Genomic DNA, 27,503 nt, shown 5'->3' on the forward strand with positions numbered 1-27,503 from the left:
CACAACCCACCCCCCCAATCCAGGGTGTCAGTTAGACACGATTTACGCAATGTGGTGCCTTTGTAAAATTTGAGAAAATCTGAATTCAGAAACCTTTCTGACCCCAAGGGATCTGAGTAAGAGATCGGGGGCTCTCATGGAAACTCTGAGGCACAGAGGCGCATGTGAGGCTGGCTTCAGGTGAGAGGTTCTGCACCCCCGGGGCTGCTAATCACTGTCCTGGCACCTGCGGAGGAGCCTCACAGGTGCCGCCGCACCCCCGTCCCGTCTCCTCCCTCCCACAGGCAAGCCGGTGCCTGGCCCGTCACAGCACAGGGCCCTCCTCTCTCTTCCACCGGGGCTCCCAGAGGCTCCTAGTACCGCCACACCTGGCTGCTTGAGAAAGAAGTAGTCAGCATCTGCCCTGACTGGCGTAGCTCAGTGGATTGGGCCTTGTCCTGCAGACCAAAAGGTTGCCAGTTCAATTCCCAGTCAGGGCACATGCCTGGGCTACAGGCCAGGTCCCCAGGGCCTACGAGAAGCAACCAATCTATGTTTCTCTGACATGTCAATGTTTCCCTCCCTCTCCTTCTCCTTCTCTTCCCTTCTCTCTAAAAATAAGCAAATAAAATCTCTAAATATATACATAAATAAATAAATAAGAAGCAGTTGGCATGCACCCCAGAAGCTAACTACCTCCAAAAGCCAGCTGTATTTTATGAGCCTTAGAAATTTTGTTGTACCAGTCCATTATAAATTATTGAATTAACACTGTATATTTATAGCAACATCTTAACAGTTTAATAATTTACTCATTCCTTAGGGATCCTTTGGGATATTTCTTTTAATTGTTAGGGGAAAGAGTCCTTTTAGAGCCAAGTTCACTGGGCTGCTCCCTCCACGATGCTCCCTGAATTCTAAGACGGAATCCCACACAACTGTTCCTAGGGGTGAAGTGCCTGACACACTGCAGACTGACCACGCCCCCAGGAAGCCAGTGCCTGTTCCCTGCCTGTGCCCCAGGGCCACCAAGGCTGTGGGAACCAGCCAGCCCCGGGACTCAGGACACTGGCAGTTGGTGTCCTGCACTGGGTTGCATGGGTTATGAGATGGTACAGGGACCTAAGCACCATTAATACTGTTTCTAAGGGGAAATAACTTCGAAGGCCAGACAAGTGACCGCCCTGCTTTAGGAGCACTCTTCTCTGCGAGTCGCGGTGGTGGCCCGCTGCCCTAGGTGCGTCATCTCCACCCAGCCCTGTTCTTCACTCGTGCTCTTGTGCACGTGTGTTGAAGGGAAGTGAATGGAAGCAGCCGCTGCTTCCGAATACTCAATAGCAAATGACTAAGCCCAGGAATCAGGGACGGCCTCAGGTGAGGAGGAGAAAGGTTTTAAGTGAAGACCCGGATCCTTCAGGTATTTGAGAATCCAAATGGTGAAAAGGCCAAGTCTGGTAAAGTCGTGTTGGGGTTAGGCACAGCAGCTGCATGATCTTCACCATCTCTCAGCTCCAGAGGAAATGCCTTGGACATTAAGGTCCCTTTTGCTTGGAGTTGATTGTCCTGTCATGAGTGAAGTCACACTGCATAAAAAGAGGACACTAGCTTCTTCACCAGTTTGGCTGTCTTGGAGCCTGGGTTTCCATCTGGTCACCTTTACTTTTGAACCATTCCAGATTTTTAAGGAAATATGGCCAGAGTTCTGCAAAGAAATTCAGCTCTTACCAGTAGCTTCCAGGAATTGCCAGGAATTAAAGAAGATTGATGGGTTTTTCTGTTAAATTTAATTCAGACTCTCAAAAGTAGTTTTAATAGGGCACGCCTCCCTTTCTTCTTTATCATTTAGAATTCAATGCATGGTTTCATCACCACTCTCAAGTTTGACTTGAGAGGAGCTGAAGCAGTACCTCTTAGCCTGACCTCTCTCTTAATTGGGAGAAAAACAGTTCACTAGTCTTCAAGGTCAGTCTGGCTAACCCTGGAGGAAGAGCCCCTGTGCTGGGGAACTCCAGGTTGTCTCCGTATCGCCCGCAGATCCACCCCAGCCAGATGGGTAGGTAACAAAAATGAAGCCACACGGCTCTGATCTCTTTTGCAAGCCTTTGGGGCTCTCCGTGCCCAAGGAGATCGGTGCCTTTCAAAGATGTGAGCACTAGTTCATCACCCAGCTAATTCACTTTCTGTACAGACCGTGCTAGTGACACTCATTCGGTGCCGATGGCATTTGTTGAGCCTTTCTGTGCACCTGACACTATGCCAGGTGCTAGGGACGCAACAAACCCAACCCTTGTCCTTAACCTTGAAGGCGTGCAAGAGCCTGCACTGTAGTGCCATTAAGTGGGAAGTTCTTGTGAAAACGCAGCTGGGAAAAGGGTCACAGTGTCAGGGAAAGCAATGGAAAGATAACACATGAGCTCTCTCTGAGCTAGTGTTTGCCGACTGGCTAAGTTTAAGGCCATACAGGCTTAGAGAGCACCAGCATTTCTTCTGTGCGAGAGATGCAATTCCCTAGAGCCCTACAGTGACAGTCAGGACCATCCCAGAGTTCTGTGTCTCAGCTTGGAGTGGCTGTGTGGTGCCTTGAGGCTGGTGTGGTTTGGGGAATGAAAGGAGGCACTATTAGTGATTACAGAGGCCGGGACCTAAACTCGGTCCCCAAGGAGTCAGGGACACATGGCCATCCCAGGGTAACTGGGCAGAGAAGGGGCAGCAGGGGCAGCGTCCCAGGTAAGGATAGGAAGTCAAATACAATGCCATCTGCTGTCACAGTGAATTTTGGGGACTGCAGTGCAGAAATGGCATGGTTACATCACCGATCCTCATTTCAGGCCCCTCACTGACCTATCACCAAACTGCGAAGAGGCTGGTTTTTCTTTATGTTCAAATCAGCATGGTTTTGAGTCAGATGCCAAGAAAAACCAACAAATTGCATCTTGATTTTAAGCAGAGCTCCTCTCTGGGGTTCTTCGTACTTGATCGAACTTCATTTAAGGCAGTGTTCTGAGTCAGTACTCCCATCCCCTCTCCGCCTGCCTTGCTGAAACAAGCAGCACAGCTGCAAAGGAAGTTTTTAAAGATTTTATTTATTTATTTTTAGAGAAAGGGGAAGGGAGGGAGAAAGAGAGGGAGAGAAACAATGTGTGAAAGAAGTATCAGTTGGTTGCCTCCCGCTCACCCCCAACTGGGGACTTTGCCCGCAACCCAGGCATGTGCCCTAACTGGGAATTGAACCTGCAGTCTTTTGGTTCACAGGCTGGCACCCAGTCCCCTGAGCCGCACCAGCCAAGGTGCAAACGATTTTTGTCTGGGTGCCTCATACACAATCTCACTGGGGACGCTGCAGCGTTCGGTCCCTTGCGAAAGCCTCCTTGCAGAGGGAGACCGTGCAACTACTTGCCCCAGGCAGACTCCGTGCCCCACACCTTCACAGCTTTCCTCCTGGTGTCACTGTCCCCGAGGGCCCTTTCCTCTGGTCCCCAAGGTGGTAGCTCAGTCATCAGATGGTTTAACCCAGGTGATGGAACAGTGCAAGCACAGGCCATGGGCACCTGCTCCTCCACAGCCGGGGCCACATGCTGCGGATTTTCTGGAATAGTTCTGGTTTCAACTATTCTGTCCCCTTGTCCACCCAAGGACTTCTGTTTGTCAGGCAGTATGTTCTGGTTCTTGATAACAAAGAGCAAAACAATAGGATCGTCTTACCTATAGCATGTGACCTGGAGAAACAAGGGCCCTGGATCCATTAGCAAGGATGTCAAGCCTGTCTTGTGTCCCAGTCCACCCTGCAGAGCCCAGCCCCTCGTGCCCTTAGGCTCCAGGGGGGCATATCCTTCTGTGCTGGTCACACCGTGTCTCAAGGACCCAGCCCAGTTGGTGGCTGGCACCCGTGGCTGCTCAGTGAGTATTTATCTGAGGCACAGGCACGGGCACGGTGTTGACGTGCCGAGATCCACACCTGCAGACCCGCCAGGCCGCAGGCACTCCTGCTGCCCCGGTCTCAGCTGCGCCAGGATGAGCTGCCCAACCCGAATAAGCTCTTCAACTGAGATGTTTTCCTCTTGCAATCTAACAGAGCTCCACTCCCTGCAGGGCCAGCCGGGAAAGGCCCCCAGTTCCTCTTTCCCCAGCCTTGGCTGACCTTCTAAATACTTACACCCGTTGTGGTGCTTCACCACTGCCACCAACCCTGGAGGTTTTGATGCTCCTCCGAAATGTGGCCGTGCTGTTCTTACACACTCTCCATCACCCTCTCGGCCTTAGGTGTGGATGTATTCTCCCACCCGGGGGGGAAGAAGGGAGGCTCTGGGGTGGGGGGTTGTTCATGCGTGCCATCGCAAACTGAGCATTATAAAATATCGGTTGTGCCTTGATTTCTTAAACACTAAGTTTATGTTTACCCCTAACATTCCTCAAAACATGACATGTCCAGCCAGCTGAGAGGTCAGCCCAGATGTCTCAACCTGGTCACCCTCTTTGGGACCGTCTCTCCAGGAACACCTTGGCTTGGTAGGGAAAGCCCAGGTGGCTGCTTGTCACTCCTTTCCTGCAGCACTGGCAAGGTCCCCGTGGTCCACGGGTGTTGCCCCCGGTTACGGACTGAAGCCGTCCTCCAGACACAGGGATGTGCCTCTCTGCTCTCATTTTTACAAGCACAGTAACGACCATCCAGTGAATGTGGGTGTGGCTTGGATCAGTTTGCTTCAGTTTACATGCTAACCTCCGGGGAGTTCTCTCCTGGAATCACACCTCGCATGTGCTGTGTGCCTAACACACGGAGCTCACCTGATCCTCCTCCGGTTCCTGTGAGCTCTGGAGCGGTAACTAGCTCCTCGTCTCGGATGAGGACACTGAGGTTCAGAGCCCAACTCCAGTGCCCAGGGCCAGCTGGCTCTCAGAAGGCGTGTTCTTTCTGTTCTCTTATGGCCCCACGAAACTGCCTTGCTGCCATTGATTTATCTGTCTAGCTTTTTAATAACATTAGTTGTTATTAAAGGCAGATTATCTGGCTGTCCCCATGGCCAGCAAAGGAAAGGGCCCTAAGGAAGCAGACCTCCAAAGGAAACGTTTGGCAGCAGGGAGTGGCCGTGAGAGCATTGGGCGTGAGGTGCAGGGCAGCCGGTGTGGGGTGTGCGCTTTATCTCTGCTCCTGCTCTGCTGTTCTTCACTTGAAAACTGTATTTGCCAAGTTCAGAGAGAGTCTCAGGTTCTCCGCATGGTGTCAGGGGAAGACCTGGGAGAATTCACACCACTCAAGGAAGGTCGGCCCATGGAATTTCTTCCTGTCCATAAGGACACACTTGGTTTTTTATCAGTTGCCGCAAACGCCGGCCACATTGAAACTGTGATGGCTTCTCTTTTTTCCATGTTAGCTTCTGGTAAAGCCGGTTGGCCTCTGGGACCAGCTCTCCGACACCTTTTGTCTTCACCCAGCCCCTAACCCAGAGCCCTGTTCAGGGGAAGAATGCTGAGTGCTTGTTTGTTGGCAGGAAGGAGAGGATGACCGTGATGAGGAGTGGGGACAGGTGTCCCGGCAGCCGCTGGACAGGCAGAAAACAGGAGGCCCTCCGGACGTAATGCTTTCTAATGTTGAGACAAGCTTGGCATTTAAAGCTATTGACTGATGGTGAATACAGAAATGAAACCGACTAATAAACAAGTAAACCCTAAGGCCCTGCATACTAATATATCGGGAAGTGGGCTGGTCCCTGGAGACGATCAGAGCATCTGGATATTCAGTAGTCAGTGGATGAAGGCCTTCCCCAGTGCGCAGAGTGCGCTTCTCACCACCTCCAGTGACAGACATTCTCTGCAGCCCAGTCCATCCTGATTGTTCCTGTGCTATTGCAATATCCTGGAGTGCTGGCTCTAAATGGGGGGGGGGGGGGGGGGGGGCTCTTGGGCTGAATGGAAGTCAGCATCCTAACTCACTCTCAGGTTTAAAAAGTAAGCAGAATTGGCAGTGGGTTTAGTTTTCTACATACTCGACTTGGCTTCTCTTTTCCTATTAATTCCTGAAAAGGCTTGAGGGCATGGTGTGGTCTGAGGGGAGTCTGCAGAGCCAGGCAGCAGCCAAGTGTAGATCTGGAGACCCCTGAAGAGGACAGCTTGGGGACAGCCTGGCAGGTCCGGCTGGCTGTCAGGGGAGGGGCCGGCTATCAGCTCACCAGACCCCTCACTGCCGTGGGTTTGGAGGGTGGATTAAGAATATAATTACTGGTGACTCCAGCAACAGAGAAACCAGGTGCTCTTATCAGTCATTCCAGGTACTTGACTTTCACCTAAGCTGGGTTTAGTCCTCCCAGGACTTTTGACTTTTGCTCCCTAAGAGACCTCACTGAGCATCCTCAAGAGCCAGTTAGTTCTGGCATCTCTCCTCTTTTGTTGCTGGATTCTCCACAAAGCCATCCCAGTGACAGCTGGTCCCACTTGAGGCCAGCCACCGGGACTTCCAGAGAGAGGAATAGAGCCAGACCAGATAAGTGTTGGGTGTCTGTAATTTGATTTAACATCACTATGTACTTCTTTGTAATAAGAATTCTTCTGTTAGCACTTGTCTTGTCAGGTTTTTTCCACTTACACAATCATTTTCCATTTTGTAAAGCTGTACTGCATGTCCTCTAGAAAATACGTCCTTTGTACGCTGAGCCGTGGGCACGTTTCTCCCAAATCACCCCACTGCAAGACAGGATTCTTAGCCCTTGGGACAGCCGGCCAGCTCTGGCTTCACCATGTAGATAACAGCACTCTGATGTTTTGACCTGTCGGATCAGCACTGGCACTTTCATCTGGTTGGAATTCGAAAGGAAGACACTGGCGCAAATGTGTTCGGAGACAAAGATGTGTTACTTACGGAAGTGAAATAACATTTAGAGTTTCTAGTACATATATGATAGTTACACGGGCTCCACAGGAAAACAGAGGGTTTCTCTGCGTAAGGAGCTGACCGAAGAAGCAGGCGCTTCCTCGGCAGGACCGAGGTGCCTCTCCAGATGCCCCCAGCATCATCTGATGGAGCGTATTCAGAGCCGGTCCACCCAGAGCCAGTGTCTCCCACAGCACAGCTTTGGACCTAACTGGCAGGCAGGGTTTCTTGTTCTTTTTCCAGCCTCTTGGACAACCCATGTGGTGAAACACATATATATATATTTTTTTTAAGGCTTAGTCCTTCCCTGTGATGATAATCTACATTCCTCCTAGGAGGTATCTTTTCATTTAGCAACATAAAGGAAGCGGTCCATTTTCTTGCCCTGCACAGTTTTCTGGGAGTGAGGTGGGCATGGGTTCAGATGCTTTGGTGCTGGGACGACCTTTTCTCTCGGGAGCACCCTTGAATTCTGCCCATGGCACCATATGGAGTTAGAACAGGAATGAGGAAACTTAAAGTGGACACCCTTGTCATTCCTCCAAGATGCTCTATGAAGCCCTAGAATTCTCTAGTCTTTAAAAAAAAAGAAAGAATTCTTAAACTATACTTTAGAAGACAAAATAGCAGCTTCTGCACTGTCCTTATACAGGCAATTAATTCAGTACTTATCACAATTAAACGTGACCATGTCTATGGAGGCCGTATTCTAAGCACAGTGCCTGCCGTTTAGTCTCACTAAGCTCCCAACTCTTCTGCAAACTAGGGATTGTTCCCATTTTACAGACGGACGGTAAGGTTCAGAGAAGCTACTCAGTCAAACTGAGATGTGAGCTCAGAGCCATTTGTCTCCAAAGCCAGTCCTCAGTTGCTTGGTTGCATGGCTTCTCTCTGTGCTGCAGAATGAGGTGAATTTTCTAAACCATGCAGGTGCCCAGCCCACCCACACACTGTCAGGAAGGGTGGCCTGGGTCTCTCTCATCACGGACTGTGACACTCTCTATTGTGATGAATAGGGGCACTCCCCCACCCAGCCCAGAACAACCTCTGTGTATTAAATCCGTAAGACACAAGCTAAGTAATTAGAACACTTAACTGTGTTTACCATCTTTGCATCCAGGGAAAGAGGGAGAACACAGTAAGGACAGAAGGAGAAGGAGCAGGCAAAAGCCACAAGTCGCATGATGAAATCTTCCTGCGGATAGAGTACTAAGGATAGTCTTCCAGAAATGGGTCTAGAGGGAAGGTGCAGATGCCCGGGCCTTGCCGGAACAGGCCATAGATTTTGTTATACATTCCCAGTGTCTATGGGACTCACCGTTCATGCGCAGGCCATACTCACCCTTCCTGCACACTCAGGACTTGGTGTCAGTCCTCTCTGCCTACATAAGTGGGTGAGTGAAGTGTTCACATCTGGAGCAACAGTAGTCAGATGTCTGTGGGTAGAATGTCATCTAGAGAAAAGTGTTTTTAGAAAATAAGAACATCCTCCCACACGAAGACCCGGAGCCCCACTCATCTCTGGAAAAGTCTCAGAGCAGTGTGGACTAAGGTCTGGTCCTGGAGTCACGGTCCCCTCAGGTCATCAGGGCTGAGTAAGGGAGCAGAAACAGTTCCCTGGCCCAGAATGACTGAGGTCCATTCCTCTTGTTCCAAGGTCAATCTGAACACAAGCTAATCTGCTCTCCCTTGGAAGAGTGCCTTTGCCTTTAAAAAAATACAAACTCCATGCATCAACTCTAGAAGGAATTGGGGTCCGGATTATTTTCTCTAAGACTTACAGTGTAAAGCACTTGGGTTGTGTTTTATTTACCTTAAGTTAGACTCACTAGACAGCCGCATATTACTCAGGGAATGGGGGACACATGTGTCCTGTCTGTGGGGGACCTCTGCTCTCAGTGTTCCTCGGCATGGCCCAGCTGGCCAAAGCTTCGCCAGCCCGAGAGCTACAAGGACCAGCAGTGCCATCTTGTGGGAGAGCTCTCAGCTTCTGGAGTCAGCTGCAGAAGAGACACAACCTTGACTGTCTAACTTTGAAGAATGACATTGCAAAGAAATGTCTGGACGCAGTCAAGTGCGATGTTCCCCTCTAGTCACCAACTATGCTAATTATTACTTTGGTGTCTAGAAAATTAATAACCCAAATAAATGAACAGCAACCCAGACAGCTATTCCTACTATAACAGCTAGAAAGGATTTGGGGTGTTTTTTTTATCTATTTACTAGAAAATGTATTTAAAATCACCCCAGGTAGGAATATATTTTTTTGTGAATTCTGTGAAAATACAAAGCCACCGGTTTAGGACAAAGTCAAAAAATCAGTAGCAGAATCTGTTTTTAGTTGCCGTCCTAATGGCAGCGTCTCTCTAAGAGACCCCACTCTGTCCTTTAAAAGCAAATTACATCACACGGCTTCCTTTTGTGCACTGTGCCCTAGCATTGGGTCCCTCTTCCTGTCACACTTGTGTGTACACAAGTGTGCCCATGCACACATAGATCTCAGCTAATATCATCTTTCCAAGATCTATGTTGACCCCCTCTATGTTTTAGTTTCTCCAAGTATGTGTTAGCAAAGCACTCTGCTCATTTCATTCCTGGCTCCAATCCCCATTCAAAACTTTACACGTCAGCACCCGACTCCTGCGCTGGCGTGAGCTGCTGAGGACAGTGGCTGTGCTGCTCCTCCCACTCTCTCTGGCTACGGGAGGGGTTCCGTCAGCACTGGCAAGCCCTGTAGGTGACACTGTAGCTCCTCCGGGCACAGGGGAGCCCTTCACCAGCAGCCCATCAGCAGGCGGGTGGATTTGGGGAACCAGCGTGCCCCCCGACCCCCTGGTGGCCACACAGACCCCCTGAAGGCCGTGAGGCCCCGGGAGCAGGCTGCAGGTTCAGTGCAGTGCCTCTGTCACTGGGCTTCAAAAAACCAGGCGCCTTCTCACAGAAATGGGAGCTGCCCATTGAAAAATGACATAGAGACTCTGACTCAGCTCTCTGGGCCTGTGTATGAGAGAGCTGCTCCATGACTCATGGGCAACTTGGACTTTCAGGGAGATTTTTAGGGGAAAATCCCTTTCTGAGCACTCACATGCCTTCTTACCAGAAGTGGAGGGGGTATTACATGACAACCAGCTCCCAGGTCCTATTTTCTGGATGACTAAGTGCTACTGATGACCACGTGGGAGGGGCCTGGGCTAGCCAAGGTCAGTTAGACTGCTCAGGGCTGGGCAGGAAACGCCTCACTTCTGCTCTCTGACAGTCCGGGTCGTGAAGTCTAGGACACACACAAGTGTCAATTACTGTGTCCTCAGTCACTTTCCCGTTGATTACATGTTGAACTGGTAGTAGTTTAGATGTATTGAGTTGAATAAAATCCATCGACATATATTTCAATAACTGCTGTTTTAGAGTTCAGGGGAGTTTTATAGATATGAATTCCTTTTCTCAACCTTGAGGACTTCCACTGAAAAACGAGATCGTCACACTGGTCCTGGGGGCATCTGCATTCCCCAGGGTCACGCGTTCATGAAGCATTTACTGTCATTTCGATCCTGCCTGGCTAGAATGCCGATAAGGCATAAATGCCACTTATCAAGGAAACATAAATAACAGGAAACTTTTGTCCAGGACAGATGACCCTGGTGAGACTCTGATGAGGAGGTCTTTACCAGGTGAACGCCGGAAACCTATGTGCTTCAGCCACTCAGGGCCGCGTACACCACGTGTGACAAAGCTGCAGTTTCTGCTGACATGCAGGAGGGGTTACCCAGGTTCTGAGCCCTACTCATTATGCCTCACTTGCAGATCCTCTCATTTTAAATAAGTGTGGTTTTTAAAAACTGGAGAGGCCTAAGGGTATGGGGCAGGCAGGAGTGATATTTTTCACTGTCTCTGTTTCCTGAGAAAAAGGAATGTTGCATCTTCAAAACAACAGCTGTCAGAATGATTTTCATCAGATTAAATAAATCCTCAAAGCCGCGATTACAGTTTCTAGAATCTTGGAAATGTAGGTTATGCTTTGCATGGAACCCTAATGGAATTTAAAATACACATGTTTTTGCAAACACAGCTTCACGAGCAGACTCTTTACCTGGTTTTCTCATTTGTGAACTTTGGTTTAAGCTCAAGGAAGTCAGAAAGAGTTTTTACTGTATGAATGGACTAAAAAAACATTGACCGATTTGAGATGCTGTTTGCCGCAGATGGAAAAGGGCGGTGACCCGGGGCCCCATTGGCCGCGCCCGAAGGGAACCCGCCCTGCAGCTCACACCCGCCCAGGCACGGGCCGTGTGAAACTGTCCATCAGACATCACGCCAGAGGCCAGCCTCTTGTCGTCTTCTCACGGGGGCCACCTTTGTCCTCACTAGGGGTTACATCCTTACCAGTGACTATGGCCTTTTCAGTTTTAGAAAAGAGAAGAAGACTTTGGGCAGGGTTGGGGAGAGTCTGTCATAAAGACCTTGAAGGAATAATCAACACAGGTTGATATTGTTTCTTGATGCAAAGAAGCATATTCTTAAAATCATTTGCCGAATCTAAACCACAGTGAGATGCCACTGCACGCTCACTAGATAGTAACAAGCATCAGTGAGAATGTGAGGCGCTGAAACCCTGTGCGTTGCTGGTGGGGATCGGAAATGGCAGGACTTATGTGGGCGTCAGTATGGCGGCTCCTCGGGTTAAAGACAGAATCAACACACGGCCCAACAAGTCCACCTCTGAGTGTCCACACAGACAAATTGAAGGCAGGGTCTCAAACAGAATGGGGTACTCCCACGTTCATAGCATCATTAATCACCACAGTCCAAAAGGCGGAAACAACTCAAGCGTCCATCAGCAGAGGAGTGGATAAGCCAAATGTGCTGTAGCCACACAGTGCTGTATCACTCAGCCTTTAAAAAGCAGGGAAATTCTGACACCTGCTACCACATGGATGAACCTTGAAGACATTATGCTCAGTGAAATAAGCCAGACACAAGAGGAAAACCTCCATGAGGTACTAGACCATTGAACTGTCAGGACAGATAATGGAACGGCATCACTAGGGCTCAAGGGAAGGGAGAATAGGGGTCTTCATCTGTTAGGGTTCCTGTTGAGGTGATGAGAACTCCTGCTGGTGGTGGCTGTATAACTGTGCGTGCACTTAATGGCACTGGACTGTACAATTAAAAATGGCTTAAAGGCACATGTTTAAAAGTGTTCATTTGTCACTGAACTAGCTGGGGCTTTGAAGCAAACCTGGACTCTGGAGGAGGGCTGCTTACCAAAACTGACACAGGCTGGAGTCCCCCCTCCAGCCGTGGTAGGACTTGGCGGGCACAGCACAATTCTTTGATGTTTTAAAAACAGAACAAACAAAAAAAGTGCACTCTCGCAGCAAGAGCCTCTTCTCTGGATCCACGGGGTATTTTCCTTTGCTCTGAGCCCAGCGGGCTTTCCTCGGGTGCACTACTCCTTGATGAGCAGAATCCAAAACACCCTCACAACTCAACAGCCTAAGTACTGGTGAGGCAGAGCGTGGGCGCCTCTATAAGAATGGGGTTAGTGAGGAGAATCATCTTCATAGGGCATGTGGACCCTTAGGTCTGCACCCCCAGCCTCTGACCCCCCTTTGGGGATGAGCTGCGATGGGAGGGGGGTGTCTCCTGTAGCCCCAGAATCCAGAGTGCCCAGAGCTGTTTAGCAGTCATGCTGTGACAGTCTCCTTGAGAGGCTTGTTTGAGGGGAGACGCTAAAATAGGTGCCAGGAAAATAAAAAAGACACCCACCACTGGACATCAGACAGCAGAAGTGAGGCTGCAGCCTCCACCCATACTTTCTGATGTCCAGGCCAGAGCAGGGTCCCTATGACCTCTTATCATAACCATCCACCCATGCACTTCCCAAGACACACTCAAGTCAAGGCCTAGAACCCACCCTCAAGTTGTTGAATGTAGCAGACACCCAGGGCCAGAGTGCAAAGGGTCCCCTGTGAGGCCAGGGAGGCCATCGAGGGAAGTGTGGGACCCATGACAGGGCTCTGAGGTCTGGAGACCCTTCCTCCACACACACAGAGGGGAACAGGTGCAGGAAACAGACCAATGGGGTGGCCGCTGCAGGCTGTCATTCTGCCTGTGACGGAGCCACCTCCACGGCCACCTCCTCGGAGCAGTATCTGCTGATTCGGTTACAATTTTTTACAGTTCTGTTCGGTGCATAAATGTGTGTGTGTGTTATACACATAATAATATAGAAGTGATTTTAACTTCTTTTTGCTTGTCTGCTTGTCAGCAATACATTGGTGTATATGTAGAGACAGAAAGGATTATATATATACACGTATACATGTATATATAAAGTGTGTGTGTGTGTGTGTGTGTGTGTGTGTGTGTGTAAAACGACCCAAGCTTCCTCGGCTGCCCTTTGGGGCTCCCTGGGCAGAGGAGCTCATCTCCCTGACCGTGTAGCTCTGTCTTCTGACCAGAGTCACTCCCCATGGTGACTTCCTCATCAGGTTCTTGCAGGGAGGACCTTCTGCTTTTACCTTCAGAGCCTGGACTCGGGTCACAGACCAGTAAAAAGAGTGGAGACGAGGGCAGCTGTCACGCACTGCACTCCTGGTACTTGCAAGTGGCCAGGCCCTCCTGGACGGCGGCGCTGCAAAATTAGTTATCAGAACAAACCATCCCCATCTCAAGCACCTCCTCGATTTTTAAAGGAACACTCAACGGTTAAGAAACTTCTGTGCTGCCATTTCCATATCTCTTTCCAAAAAAGTGAGAATCCAGAGCACGATTTCCAAGCTTTGCACGCAGACCCCTCAGCCGTGAGTCCTGGGCGGACCCCCCAGGGCGGAGTGAGCGGTCACTGCAGCTGTGTTTGAATTCACACAGACCCAAACACACCACAGACGGGCTTACGCTTGAGCTGAGCTTACTCATCTCTGCCTAGCTATTGATCCTGTGGCCAATCTACCTTTGTGATAAAAGGGGAACAAATCCAGGCCAGTAAACCACACAACTAAAGCTAAGTAAAGCCACGGTCATGAGGGGGCATTTCCGTACTGATTAGTAAGACTTGAAGTTTCTTAATCTCTTGGAGTAACAGAAATTAGTTGGGGGAATTTTGGGTGTTTGCGCTAAACTCTTTGGGATTTGAACAGTGAACTTTCTGAACACGGGGACTTTTGCCTGAAGCAACACAAAGCTAAGACAAGGGGTTTCCTCCAAAGGACCCAGCAGCAGAGCTGGTGGGGGGCAAGCCGGGCAGCTCACGATGGATTCTGCTGTCTGCCCAGCAAGACTGGCCTGGAGCGAATCTGTCCACCTCCTCGAGCTGCCCCCGCCACACTCGCCGCATCGTCACATATTGTTCCCGGGTCTCTCTGTCCCTGCTCAAGCCATTTTGGAGGTGTGTGCACCTGTGTGCTGCCTGGAACTGTGTTCTGATATGTTAAAACTGTGACACGTGCAGCCATTTGAAAATGTGTAGAAGAGCAAATAATAACATGCACATCTGCTCACTGTCTCCTAAGTAGAGAAAGCAGATTACTAAACAATAGGACTCTTTTTGTAAGAAAAGCAAAAGAAAATAAGGACACAAGAGTGTCTGCTTATCCATAGAAAGACTAGAAGGGTGCCCACTGTGTTAACAGTGATTGTCTCCAGGTGGTAGAATTATAAGTGATTCTAACATGTCTTAGTTTGTCTGCTTCTCAACGATAAATGTGTATTACTTTGGTCCTATAATCCATCCCCTCAGTTTTGGTGATAGTGGGTGAGCTCAGTATGATAAAAGACATTAAAAATGACAATAGCTTTTCAGAAGGACCTTTCATTTCTACCACTTGGGGTTGCATAGGGGCCAGGAGCTTTGCATTGGCTCTGAATCGCACCCACTAGAAGCTGCTGAAAGTCACAGGCTCCATAGGACTGTGGAAGGGGACCCTCGGCCTACAGGACAGGGAGCTCCTTAGAGTCTCTGAGTTCGTCTAGTGTGACTTTGTTCTCCTGCTTCAACAAGCAACTATGCCTATAATCCCCTGAAACCCAAACCACTGGGCTTGCCCATAGTTACACACTGAGGGTGAACCAAAGAACAAGAATAAAAAGGAAGTGTGTTCAGGCAGCTCATCTGCTATTTGCTACAATCCATTGCCTGAGCTCACCTTGAGAGGAGGACTCCAAGGTGTCCTGAGCCCAGGTGGTGGTTGTGACGGAAAAATACAGAGGAAGAGGTTTGTTTCCTGCTTCTGCCTCCCTCTTCATTTCCCTCCCTTAAAAGTAGCCTCGTTCACCTTCTTGTCACCTGCCACAGTCCAGTCCCCTTTTGTGAGTTGTTCTGCTAAATTGCCTTTTCCCTTCTTGTCTTGCAGTCCTCCTAAACCCACTGTGTTCATCTCCGGCGTGATCGCCCGGGTAAGCACCTTCCTCAACCCTGGCCTCAGCATGGGCTCTTTCAGTTCCGTCCGTCTTGGTTAAACGCTGCTCTTCTGTCTGGTCCAGTGGTGCTTTGTCATCTCCCGTCCCTGGAAGCACAGTGAGGAATGGCACAAGTGACAACATGGAGCTCCCACGGGGAAGGGGCGCAGCTGCCTCCCCCTCCCCCACCTGTCTCCCTTCCCTTCAGTCACAGCTACCCCCAGCCAAGTGCTGCCGGGAGACCTGTGAGCTGAGAATGCTTTTACAGTGTCAAATGGTTGAAAAAATCGAAATAAGAATTCTACGTAGTGGTGCTTGAAAATGGTATGCAATTCAGGTTTCCATGTCCATGGATAAAGTTTTCATGGCACACAGCTGTACCCGTCACACATGCACTGTCCATGGCTCAGCCGAATACCTGAGGCAGGAAATACGACTCAAAGAACGTAAAATATTTACTACCTGACATGGTACAGAAAATGTTCGCCAACCCCAGGACTGAACTCACAGCTTTTGGTCACACCCATGACGTTTCAAGAGCACCCTCTTCGGGTGGACCCAGCAATTTGTGACTGCGGGCCTCCCGCCAGCCAGCTCCCACTTTGAGGAGGATGCGGTAACCCCATCCGCAGTTCTGTGGCTCACAGTGCATCTGGGCACTTAGCGTATGACATGTAACGAAAATCCGTTGCCAGGGACAGCTCACCATAGCCATCCAGAGACTCTGGGACAGACAAGTGACACATCCACTACATGTGAAAAAATTAAATGCAGACACCAGTTCAAGGTCAAACATGGTCCATTGTCTCAGCCAGAGCAGCCGCTGCTCCGCCTGCCCCGGCCACACAGGCACTGCTGGGCAGGAGAGGGGGAGTCCTCCCTTAAAAGCAGCCGGGCACCTTCTCCAGGATTCGGCAGATTCGCTGAGAGTCAGGAGCCACCGCACACTTTTCAGCCCTGCCCTGTGTGTTTCCTTCTTGACTTGCAGTTATGGTGGCAAATCTGCATTTAAGACCCTGAATTCAGTTCTATCTGGCCCCCAGTTGAAAAGATTACAAGAACAGTTCTAGCAGAAGCAAGACATCTGAACAGAGTTCCTCATGAGAGACAGCGAGCATTCTCACATTCCAGGTGCTGTGTGGGCCTCAGTGACCCTTCAGCTCACCCGAGAGTCTCAGGACCCCTGCAGCCCAGGAGGCAGGCTTCTGCCTGCCACAGGTCCCCCTTCCATCACCTGTGCTGCAGGGACACAGTGGGCACAGGGTTGGGACTTCGCTCCTGCACAAGCCTGCTATTTGGTGTTGATGAACCCATGCGTTTGTTCTTTCTCCTACAGGGCGACAAAGACTTCCCCCCAGCGGCTGCCCAGGTGGCTCACCAGAAGCCCCACGCCTCCATAGACAAGCACGTGTCCCCGAGAACCCAGAACATCCAGCAGCCCCGCAAGTGACCTGCAGGGATGCAGCGCCCTCTGCAGCCATGCCTGGTTTCCCGACATTTGGTATTTCCCCGGCAAAGAGAACTGCATCTTCGAAACGCGGCTCCACTGGGAAATCTAAGGCAAAGCAAAGCGCCCTTTCTTTGCCTTACATTTCTATATCAAAAACGAGAAACAGACCCAAACCTCATTTCCAGGGAGTCCTGGTTGCTATCTGAGGACCACAGTGCCATTAGCAGAACTTGCCAAGTCCTGAGCAAAATGAAGTTGTTCAGAGTTTAGCTTCAGTTCTATTTCAGCAATTGACTAGAATTTTTGTGGGTGTTCTCAAAAACAAAAAGAGACAAATATGGGAGGATTGCATTAGGATTAAGGGAAAAGCTCAATTATTTCATCATTTTCAGTATTAGGACAATTCAGTCTTAGCATTAAGAGAGTATAAGAAATGCAGGTGTTGATTATGGAGGTGGGATTCAAAAGGCAAAGCTAGGAAAATTGAAAACAGCAACCCTGAATACCCCTCCCCGTGTGACAAGGGATCCCTGTGCAGGGCAGCGCCAGGCAGTCCCAGGAGAACCAAAGAAAAGCTTGAATCATTGAAATGGCCCATTTATCCCACAAGTCATCTGGCTGAAAAATTGGAATGGAGGTAGTTTGCCCAAAGGCAGCACTCTTAGGGTGAGGTCTCAGCACAGGTCCCCCACTGCCTCTTCGGCAGAAGAGGCTTCACCAGGGTAACGAGGCAAACCTGTGCTTTTCAGTGTGTGCCTCTAGAGCTGTTTTGAGTTCTGGAAGTGATTACTGACCAGGTGGGGGAACAGACGCATAGCTAATTCTGGAACACTACAGCAAGAGCATAGAATGCATAGAAAGAGAATTGAATGCATAGACAAGCAGACAAAAACCTGCCCTTTGTCTCTAAAGGGAGAAATAGCAACCGTGCATTCCATTTGAGCTAGAAAAACCTGTTTGTCAGTCAGTCCAACTGCCCAGAATTCCTTTGGCCTGAGTGCATGTTTGCCTGGACCCACATTCACCGGGGCACGTCAGAGGGCCCGGCTTTTCTGAAAAGCCAAAGGGCTCCTTTACTCAGATGTTCAAATCTTCCAAGCATATGCTTCTGGAGAGGGTGTGGCCCAACTGCCCACAGTGGCATCTGCTGCAAGCCAGCAGCGTGTGGTGAGCAGGTTGCCCACCAGCCTCTCTGATACCATTATCAAATCCACGGCTGCCAGCTGGTAAAAGCAATGCAGACCTAATCAGATACCCTTCCCCTCCTTGAGAATGCACTTGGCATTCTAAAAGCAACGTTTGGTTTCCTACCCCATTGACTTGCAGAAGCTGGAGTCTAACCTTAAAGGTATCGAATCATCGCGTCTGGTATTTCTGCATCTCTGAAATTCTGGCATACACTGAGTCTGCTTTGGAAATTGCAGATTCAATGGATAGCCCTGTGGTGAAGCACACCAAGTAAAGAGCTCTCCCCTCCCCCGCCAGCTCCTAGAGCCGCGTCTCAGAAGGCTGCTGAGAGAAGGCAGCTCTAGGTCTGGCCTATTAGACCATTGCACCCTTCACTGCAGAAATTCAGACGCGTCACTGACACTTCCTGATTTTGCAGCCAGGGGTGCTGTGCTGTTTCTGGGGTGCGTCCTTCATGTACTTCAGCTGCCATGCATCTGAGGCTCCGGATCTTTGAAGGCAAAATGTTTTCCTCAATGAGTTTATCAATTGTTAACTTCAAGCATCATACTGATTATAATAAAGCCCCTGCATTTCTTCTCCTGGTTTGATTTTCCTTATTTTTAGGGGATTTTTCTTTTACATTTTACTGGAGTTGTTAGGTGGTTTCTATAGAAATAAGAACATTCGTGTGTGATGAGTATTTTCACAAATTGTTTCCCAGATACAGAGTCGAAGTTGGACATGTGGCACTTCAAGTCCAATCACCCACTTTCAAATGTCCTAAAATGGAAAAGCTTCAGGCAGTTGATTAAAATGTCTTACTTGGGCCTAGCAGCTGGCCCTGTGCTAGTCGTCCTTTGGGAACAGACTTACGAAGGAATTATAAGCAGGAATCCCAGGGGTGGCTGTGAGCAGCTTTTGACAAACAAGGCATCTGCCTTTCTTCAAAGGTCTCCTGTAACCTGTATGAATAGGATACAAAAATAATCACAACTATTCAGCCTCAAGATCCAGAATCAGGTCACAGATCTGCACTGGGTTGGGGAGAGGCGGGAGAGGGAACTCCTGGCATTTTCTCACCCAGTACCCTATTTTCTCACCCAGCGAGGACCTGGGGTGACTTCCAACCTGGAGTGCTGGCTCACATGCACACAAGCACACGCCTGAAGCAGAGGAAAACTGTTGCCCATCCTCAGTCCAGGTTCTTTCACAAGCTAGGTGTGGACGCATGTGAGCCTGCGTGTGCTTTGGGGAGCAGAACTTCAGGGTGTGACAAGCCCCCAACTTGAACAAGAACCAGCCAGCTGTAGAAACGCCACACCTAGGCACCTTGAGAGGGGGCAGGGCTGCAGGGAGGGGCGGGAGTGGAGAGGCAGTGCCAGCCCCAGCAGGTTTTTAATTGATAAATTATTTTTGAAACATCTGCCGCCTGCCTCAGTGGCTCGGGTGCTCTCCTACAGTTCTGCAGCGTTTCCTAACTTCACAGTTGCTATGCTGCTTACACGCTTCTTACAAACCAGAGTGAACCTTTTTCTCCAAGACCTGGCATCCTGCTGGCCTTTGCAGTATGAAAAAAACAACCACCAAGGCATTGCATAACCCTCCCAGGAGGCAGCTACAGCCATGTGCTCCTGAAAGACAGAGGCGGGTGTGGGTGGTGACAGTTAACCAGGAGACTCTGAGTACTTGCAATTTCCTCCACAGTTGTATGAGCCCGGATTCTCTGGAGAAACAACCGGCAGGATGTGAATAGTAGGTAGGTAGGTAGGTAATTAGTTCTAAGGCATTGGCTCAAATGATTTAGGAGGCCAGCAGGCAAGTCCCAAATCTACAGGATGGGCCCGCAGCCTGGAGACCCAGAGAAGAGCCAGTGTTGCAGTTCAAGTCCAAAGGCATCTGCTGGCAGCATTTTCTTCTTACTCAGGAACTGGGGCAGGGAGAGGTCAGTCTCTGTTCTATTAAAGGCCACCAACTGGTTTGATGGGGTCCACCCACATTATGGAGGGCATTGTATTTCACTCAGAGTTCATTAATTTAAATATAAATGTCAACCAAAAACACCCTCACAGAAACACTTAGAATAATATTGGACCACCTGTCCGGGAACAATGGCCTAGCCGAGCTGACATGTGACATGAACCCTCATCACACGAGTTGCCTGCAGCTTGTGTTCTTCAGACCCTCGGGGCACCTGGAATCTTTTTTTACTTTGACCACATTGAAGCATCTATACATCTCACCACATTTTGTCCAACGTTTAAGTTCCTCTTCCCCAAACAGACTTTCTATAATTCGATTAAGGGCACTTAGAACAAGAAAATTAATTTTTTAAATATTTTTCATCCTCCCCTACAACCCTAGATATTATTATAAATTCAACTGCCATGCCTTCAAAAACATCCAATTTGTCAGCTGGAAAAGTCCCAATGTGATATAATCTGGAAGATTTGGAACTCTACCCAGAAGCCCTGAATGAGCTTTTTGATTACATTTCAGCATTGGCATTCTGTGCTGTTGAGGGTCACCTAAAAGAGCCCAACATTTTGTAACACAAAAGCTCAGTTTTTGCCCAATTTGCCAGAAACCCACTTGTGTCGTTCTTCATGTAGCGATAGTTAGAGAATAAGGAATGTGCTTGGAGTTCTAATAACAGTCATTATCTCTAGGGCAGTGCCTTCCACCTGGGGGCGATGTGACCCCCAGGGAACATCTAGCAATGTCTGGAGACAGCTGAGGACTGGGGACAGATGCTAGTGGGCAGCGTCTACTGAGCAGAGGCCAGGGTTGCTGCTAAAAATCTTACAATCCACAGGACAGCCGCCACCACGAAGAATTATCCACACCAAAATGTTGACAGTGTCAAGGCTCAAAAACCTTAATGGTCCTGTTCTAGAAGTCCATGACATGCAATGATACACTAAACAATTAAAAGGCCAATTCCCCTCATCCTGGAATCTTGTGGGGGAAATAATATGTGTGTTCAGTGGCAAGGACACTGAAGTGGAAGCAGCTAAAGAAACTCAAGCTGTGTCTGCATTTCAGTCCCTGGAGCAGAAAATAGCAAATTGCTATGATGCAGATTTGGTCCCCAATGCAATGGAAATTTTTAGACAAAGCGAATCTTTTCCTTCAGGGAGGCATGCAGCAGTTCTACGGCATCAGGGCCGTTTTCCCAGCCACCAACACAAAGAAAAACAGAGATACATGTGCCTCGGTGGCCTCCCCAGCACACTTACCTCAACAGCCACCACAGACACACGGGCTTTTGTCTCAGCGCCCTAACTGTTCTCAAAAGAAGGTCTAGAAATCTCGGTCCAAAAGATACAGCCTATTTTCCAAGATGGACCGCGAGTGTCTCAAGCCAATTAACCTCAGGATTATCAGTAGATAATTCTGTTTTCAGTATTACTTTGTAATTAGTTTTGGTTTGGTTTTTTTGTTTGTTGTTAACAGATCAGTTATTTAATTAGTTTTTTCCAAAGAAATTTAGAACTACATCTTGTGAGGCTAAAGCCCATTTGTAAGAGCAAACACAGAGCGGAGGTAGCCCTGGGGCTGAGGAGCAGCTTTGGGTTTTGGCAGAATTTCCGCATCCCCGGTTTTCTGATCGACATTGCGTTGCTCTGTAATCTCATATTTCTCTTTCCCGGTGTCGAAGATTCTCCCCCTCCTGTTGTCTGGGCTTGCAAAGCTTCTTCGTCTTGAAATAAGTGTCAGTGAGATGCTTGTAATTAGTTTTGTAAGTGAAGAACAAAGGAGAAAAATTGGTGTCTCTCTGCAGCTAAGCATGGGGTGAAGGGCAATGAAACAGGTATAGCTAAAGTTTTTCAGACCAGAGAGTCAGCTCACCTTGCATCCACGTCCCCCCCCACCCCCCAGCACCCCTCCACAAATCCTTGACTCCACCACAGAAGGAGGAATAAAAGGCTAGCTGTGAACTCTTGAAGAATGGGGTCATTTCCTAAACTCCTGGCACTTCCCCATCACCCGACTACCTAGACTGTAGACTTGGGACACTAACATCCTTTCTATCCCTTGGACACTGAAGATGTTCAGTGCAGCTTTTAGCTGCAACATGTACAACAAAGATGACATCATACGGGACCAGAAACGAACAAACAAATACATTTCACAGCATGAGATGAAACAAAAGTTTGCGGAAGCCACATGCTTTATCATAAAAATCTCTGCCTTGGGTGCCAATGATGCCTGTGCCTCAGTACGTCAGTTGCCTAGAAACTTTCAGGTTCAGTCACTTCCGAAAAGCACTATTTCAGGGTGCCGTCGCTAACTGGAGAAGCCGTGTGACTACAGAAGTCACTCGGTGTAAATGAGCCCCACTTTCAATAGGTTCAGACTCATCCTAATTCTGATCACCAAAAATAAAGAGTATGAGATGCCGTATCATAGCAGAACCGGAAAGCAAAGTAGAAGCCAGAGCACTGTGAGTGAGCCTCCATCCTCACCCAATGGGACCAGTGCGAGAAACCCACATCCTGACACGTGCCTCTTCTCAGACAAGTAAATGTAAAACGGGGCTTAAGAAGACAGATGTAGGAGTAGAAAGGCTCTCTGAACAAAAATAACAGTAACCGCCTCCGTCCAAAAAAAGCTTAAAAAACAAACCCCAAGAAACAGAGTTTGGAGTAGCCACAGTCAGTTTTACATAAAGACAAAAAGAAACTCCCTCAGATGATGTGTGAGGCCAAGTCACAGACGGTTAACCGCCCTGGGATGATGCTAAGCCCATCGCGACAGTTAAAACAACTAATGAAATCCCTCATACATTTACTGTTTGGGCTTCACAGCTAAAGCTTTTCTCATGCCTTGATGCTATTTTTCTTTCAACTTAGTAGGTTACGTTATTTAACGACCCTTATAGAGGCTCTGGGCATGTCAAAAGGATCCCCAAGGGAAAGTTGCCCTGGGAAACACCAAAGCCAGGAGGTCCTGACTTGGAGGCACAAAGCTGTGCAGTGTCTAAAGAGAGTGGGCATGGATTTGATAAGCAGGTATTTTCCTCAGGAACAATTAGATAACCTCAATGTAAGACGATGGTAAAGAGGCATCCATTAATTAATACTGTGTTTAAACTATATAAATTTCACCAGAGTTACACAATTTTTCATGAATTGCAAAGGCATCGAAGTATACAGATTACCCTCAGGAGTAGATTCTGGACCTGAGTCACCATGACCACCACCACCACCACCACCACCACCATCACTATCCTCAGTCACCATCACCACTACCACTTGTAGGAGACCAGCCCCCCTCAATGGCAAACATTTACTGCAAAATAACTTCCTAAAATCCATGCTAAACCTTCCAAGGATGAGTGTAAACAGTTCAAACACGTTTGCCTTTTCACTTGTAAATATCTCTCTTCTGTGATGTGATTAGCAGCATTGGCTCCTTTGTTTTCTGTAAAAAGTAACACCTGAAGCAACCTGTGCATAGTAAATGAGGACCATCAGTTAATGTGCCGAGAAACCCAATAAAGGCCGCAGCTTTTGCCCCCCCTTGAGAGAAAAGCCATGCTGTCCCTTTTCCTCCACAGGACTCGGTAGTCTGCGTGAATGTCTCATTTCCTCCATAATGACACAGACACTGCGGGCTAGTGTCCACATCAATCACTTTAACCACCACCACCATCACCACCATCATCATTTTCCACCTTATATTTAATAAGCAATTACTATATGCCAGTCACTCACAGCCATTCTACCTGGTAGACATTGTTATGGCTGTTATACAGATGAAGAAAGAGGATTAATGTGGTAAAATAATTTACACAGCCAGTAGGTGGCCCTTTATTGTCATTTCCACACTCAATTCATTACCATCCATCTAATTCCCATCCCTACTCGGACCAATCAGGCCATCTCTGGTGTCCTCCGTCTTTCAGAGCTCAGATATTCTTCAGCCTACATGGCTCTCATCAACCAGCAGAAGTTATCCCAGGTGGCGGTAGGGCCCTGGAGGTAAAGAAGAGAAGAGTCCTCAGGTTGCCAATTAGATTTGGAGACGGTTGGGTCCTGCTTATGTAATGGAGCCCAGTGAACTCTGAACAGTGATGCTCAAGTGAGCTATCCCGATTGGCAGCACTCCACAGACATCGTCACATACGGATGGCAGGGGACAACGCATCCTCAGGACAATGGGAGTTCCACATTGGGGACCCTCCTAGACTGCCCCCATACATCTTCTCCTTTGGCTGATCTTAGTGTGAATCCCTTCCCTGTAATAAATGAGTAAAGTAGCCTTCCATGAGTTCTGTGAATCCTTTTAGGAAATAATTAAACCTAGGTGTAGTTTTGGAAATCCAGTCCCCCCAACCTTGAGGTTGGTGTCAGAAGTGAGAAGTCTTGGGACCTGTGCCACCATACCTCACAGTTCAGCCCTGGGTACCAGTTGTACCCATAAACCTCTTGGGAGACAGAGATGAGGACCCAAGCACCAAATGACCACCCTGGACCATCTTGATCCCCAATTTGTTACGGAGCTGCCTATGACCAAAGCCCCTTTCACAGGGGAACAGATGAGCCCTGAGGATCAACAGGCCATTACTCTCTAGATGCTTGGTCTAGAAAGAGACCCAGATAAGACTCTCTTGTGCACTCCTTAGTTGGGAAGGAAGCAGGGAAAGAAACCATGGCCATGGGCTGGGCCTGGGGAGCAGGCCATGTGCATTTCTCGCCCCAATTTCCTGAACCACCCTCTGTCCACGCCTTCTTAAGAAAGCAGCCTGATTTCTATGCATTAATAGTAGAGAGAAGAGAAAGTCAAAGTAATTGAATGCTTTGTTGCTTCTATTCCTCGATTTCTCAAGGTAGTGCCATGCTCCACCTTCCTGACCTCTCACCCTGAGAGCACCGGCATGGACCAGGGGTCAGGACTACCAGGTTACTGTGCTAAGTAACACTTTCAGCATCACAGGCTGACACTCAAGGCTCTCACTGCTTCATGGAAGGTCTACTTTCCCTCTTTGCCTGCTCTTGTAAGTGTTTGATGTCCAGAGAACAAGCTAGCAGCTACCATCCACCTCACTAGTGCTCCCCCCCCCCCACTTCCCGCTTAGAAGGTCAGGGAACAGGCCTTTTAGGTAGGCTTCATACTCAACTCTGGGAAGAAATGATGGGCTTCTCCTAGGGGCTGTTCTTCTTCCTTCCCATTGTAGTTAGAAAGACCTTGACCCAGTCAGTCTGGGTGCTGCTCCTGGCACTGAGGCCACCCCAGCATCTAAGCCACACACAGATGACGCAGTCCATAAACCGTGACTGCAGTACAGCCCTGGGCAAGGAGCAGGGACACCCCTATACCTGCTGCAAGACCATGTGTGGGCCGAGGCAAATCACTAGAAATGGGGCTCCCACAGGGCCTGGGGCTAACAGGCTCTGCCTGACTCTCCTGGGGGAAGACTTCTAATGGAGGCTGTTAGAACCCAGAAGGCCGCTGAAACACGTCTGTCCTCATCCCCACTGCAAGCCGTATTGTGCTGACCCATCTCCCCTGAGGATCACTGGGGTTCCTGAGGGGCATTCCCAGCCCCTTGGAGGGTATGGAGGAAAGAAGAGCTGGAGAACCCCTGAGGACTGTCAGTCAAGGGAGTGAGCACGGAGTCTGTGCTCACCGTGGCCCCCAGCGTCTCTCTGGCCGGGACTGGCACCAGGCACCAGTACAGCTTTCATTCAGAGATTGATTCTTCAAGAAAATGTGTAACGTTGCCAGGATCACAAAGAAAGCATGCAGCAAAGCCAGGACTGGACACCGTCTGTCTGTCCCCAAACACCTTTCCCCACACAGCTCAGAATATGTGTATTGTCGTTTGGTTTAATTAAGCCAGCCAAGCATCTTCTTCCCCGTATGCTTTTCTGGGAGAACAGCCAGGCTGAGTCTAATAAAGCAGAGTATCTTCCACATTTCTACCAAGCTGCTTTAGCTGGCTTCCATTGTCATTTAACGTCCTCCTAGCCAAACACCTTCATCAACATGGCCTAGTAAGCCATGTCCCAAGAGGCATCTGGTAGCAGGACAGCCACTACTGTCTCAGCCAGTGGGAGCAGCTGATGGCGGCTCAGTTTTCTGACTCCTAGGCAGACGGACTGAGGAGGTTGGTGGCAGCCCAGGTGTGCTTTGGACCTCTCCGCCAACTCCTGTTTGTCTCCAGGAACAGAGTGGGCCCCTGGGAATGACCTCTAGACATCTTGATTGTCCAGTGTGGGACGTTCAGCCACTCCCCTAACCTTAGGGCAAGAATCCTCCCTCCCCAATGAAGTAAGAGGCTATCAAAACAATGCAATCAGATTGCAGTAGATGGGGTGGTGGGGGTAAGAACAGGAAGGAGGAAGTGTCATAAAAGCCGGTTTTGGCTTCAGCACCTGAATAGTGTTGGAGCCACGCACTCGATGAAGAAGCTGAAAAAGAAACAGTTGAGGAGGAAATCATGGGCTGCCTGGAAAACAGTATGGCGGCGCCTCAAGAAATGAAAAATAGAACTACCGTATGATCCAGCAATTCCACTTCTGGGTGTTTAACCAAAGAAAATGAAAACACTAACTCAGAAAGGTATATGCACTCCCATGCACATTGCAGTGTTATTTACAACTTCCACGACATGAAAACAATCGAAGTGTCCATCGATAGACGAATGGATAGGGAAGACGTGGTGTGTGCATATACAATGAAGTGTTATTCCGCCATAAAAAGGAAATATTACTGTTTGTAACAACATGGATGGCTCTTGAGGGCATTATGCTAAGTGAAATAAGTCAGACCGAGAAAAGACAAGCACAGTATGACCTCACTGATATGTGGAATCTTAAAATAAAACTCACAGATACAGAGAACAGATTGCTGGGGGATAGAGGTAGGGGGTGGATGGCGAGAGAAATGAGGTCAGAGGGTACAAAGTTCGAGTAATAAAATAATAAGTCATGGGGATGTAATGTGCAGCATGGTGACCACAGCTAATAATACTGTCGTGTGCATTTGAAAGTTGCTAAGAGAGTAAATCTCAGAAGTTCTCATCACACGAAAAATTGTAGCTCTGTGTGGTGATGGATGTTAAATGAACTTATTGGGGTGATCATTTCACTATATATACAATATCTAGTCATTATGTTGTTCCCATGAAACCAATATTATGTTTTATGCAATTAAAACGAAAAGAGCTGCCTTTGGCTCGTGCTAGCTTTGCAATACCCACTCCACACCCTGATGGGAATATTCACCACCTGTGTGAGCGGCCTAGCAGGGTCAGCAAGCTTTCTCTGTAAAGGGCCAGAGAGCAAATATTTCAGGTTCTGTGGGCATACAGCCTCTGTCACAACTACTGAACTGTGACCTCGGAGAGTAGAAACCGCCATAAACAATATGTCGACCAGTCATTCCCAATATAACTGCATTTATAGAAAGGGAGTAGCTGGATTTGAACTAGTGGGCTGTAGGCACCTGGCCTAGAGGAGCACGTGGGCACAGTCACAGCTGAATACCCAAACTGGTTCAACAACCTCTAGCTGGTATTTAAAGCCAAAGGCTATTGAGATGGCCCAGGCGAGGATACAAAAAGAAGATAAAACTGGCTTCTAGCCGTCAGGGGTCAGGTAGAGGAGGGACTAGTAACCGCCGGGTGGCCAGCAAGTG

At 48.8% G+C, this 27,503-nt stretch overlaps 1 protein-coding gene across 1 annotated transcript in view; it reads left to right on the forward strand.

The window, feature by feature from the left end:
- Positions 1-18,457, forward strand: part of DAP (death associated protein) — a 54,377-nt gene extending 35,920 nt beyond the window's left edge. The window contains exons 3-4 of the mRNA XM_037165436.2: positions 15,193-15,235; positions 16,575-18,457. Of these exons, the coding sequence (XP_037021331.1) occupies positions 15,193-15,235; positions 16,575-16,688 (157 nt within the window). The 3' untranslated portion in view covers positions 16,689-18,457. The remainder of the gene's footprint in view (positions 1-15,192; positions 15,236-16,574) is intronic.
- Positions 18,458-27,503: the final 9,046 nt, after the last annotated feature.

This window comes from Artibeus jamaicensis, unplaced genomic scaffold (genome assembly GCF_021234435.1).
Source record: "Artibeus jamaicensis isolate MK-2021 breed Jamaican fruit bat unplaced genomic scaffold, CSHL_Jam_final scaffold_369, whole genome shotgun sequence".
Classification (NCBI taxonomy): Eukaryota; Metazoa; Chordata; class Mammalia; order Chiroptera; family Phyllostomidae; genus Artibeus; species Artibeus jamaicensis.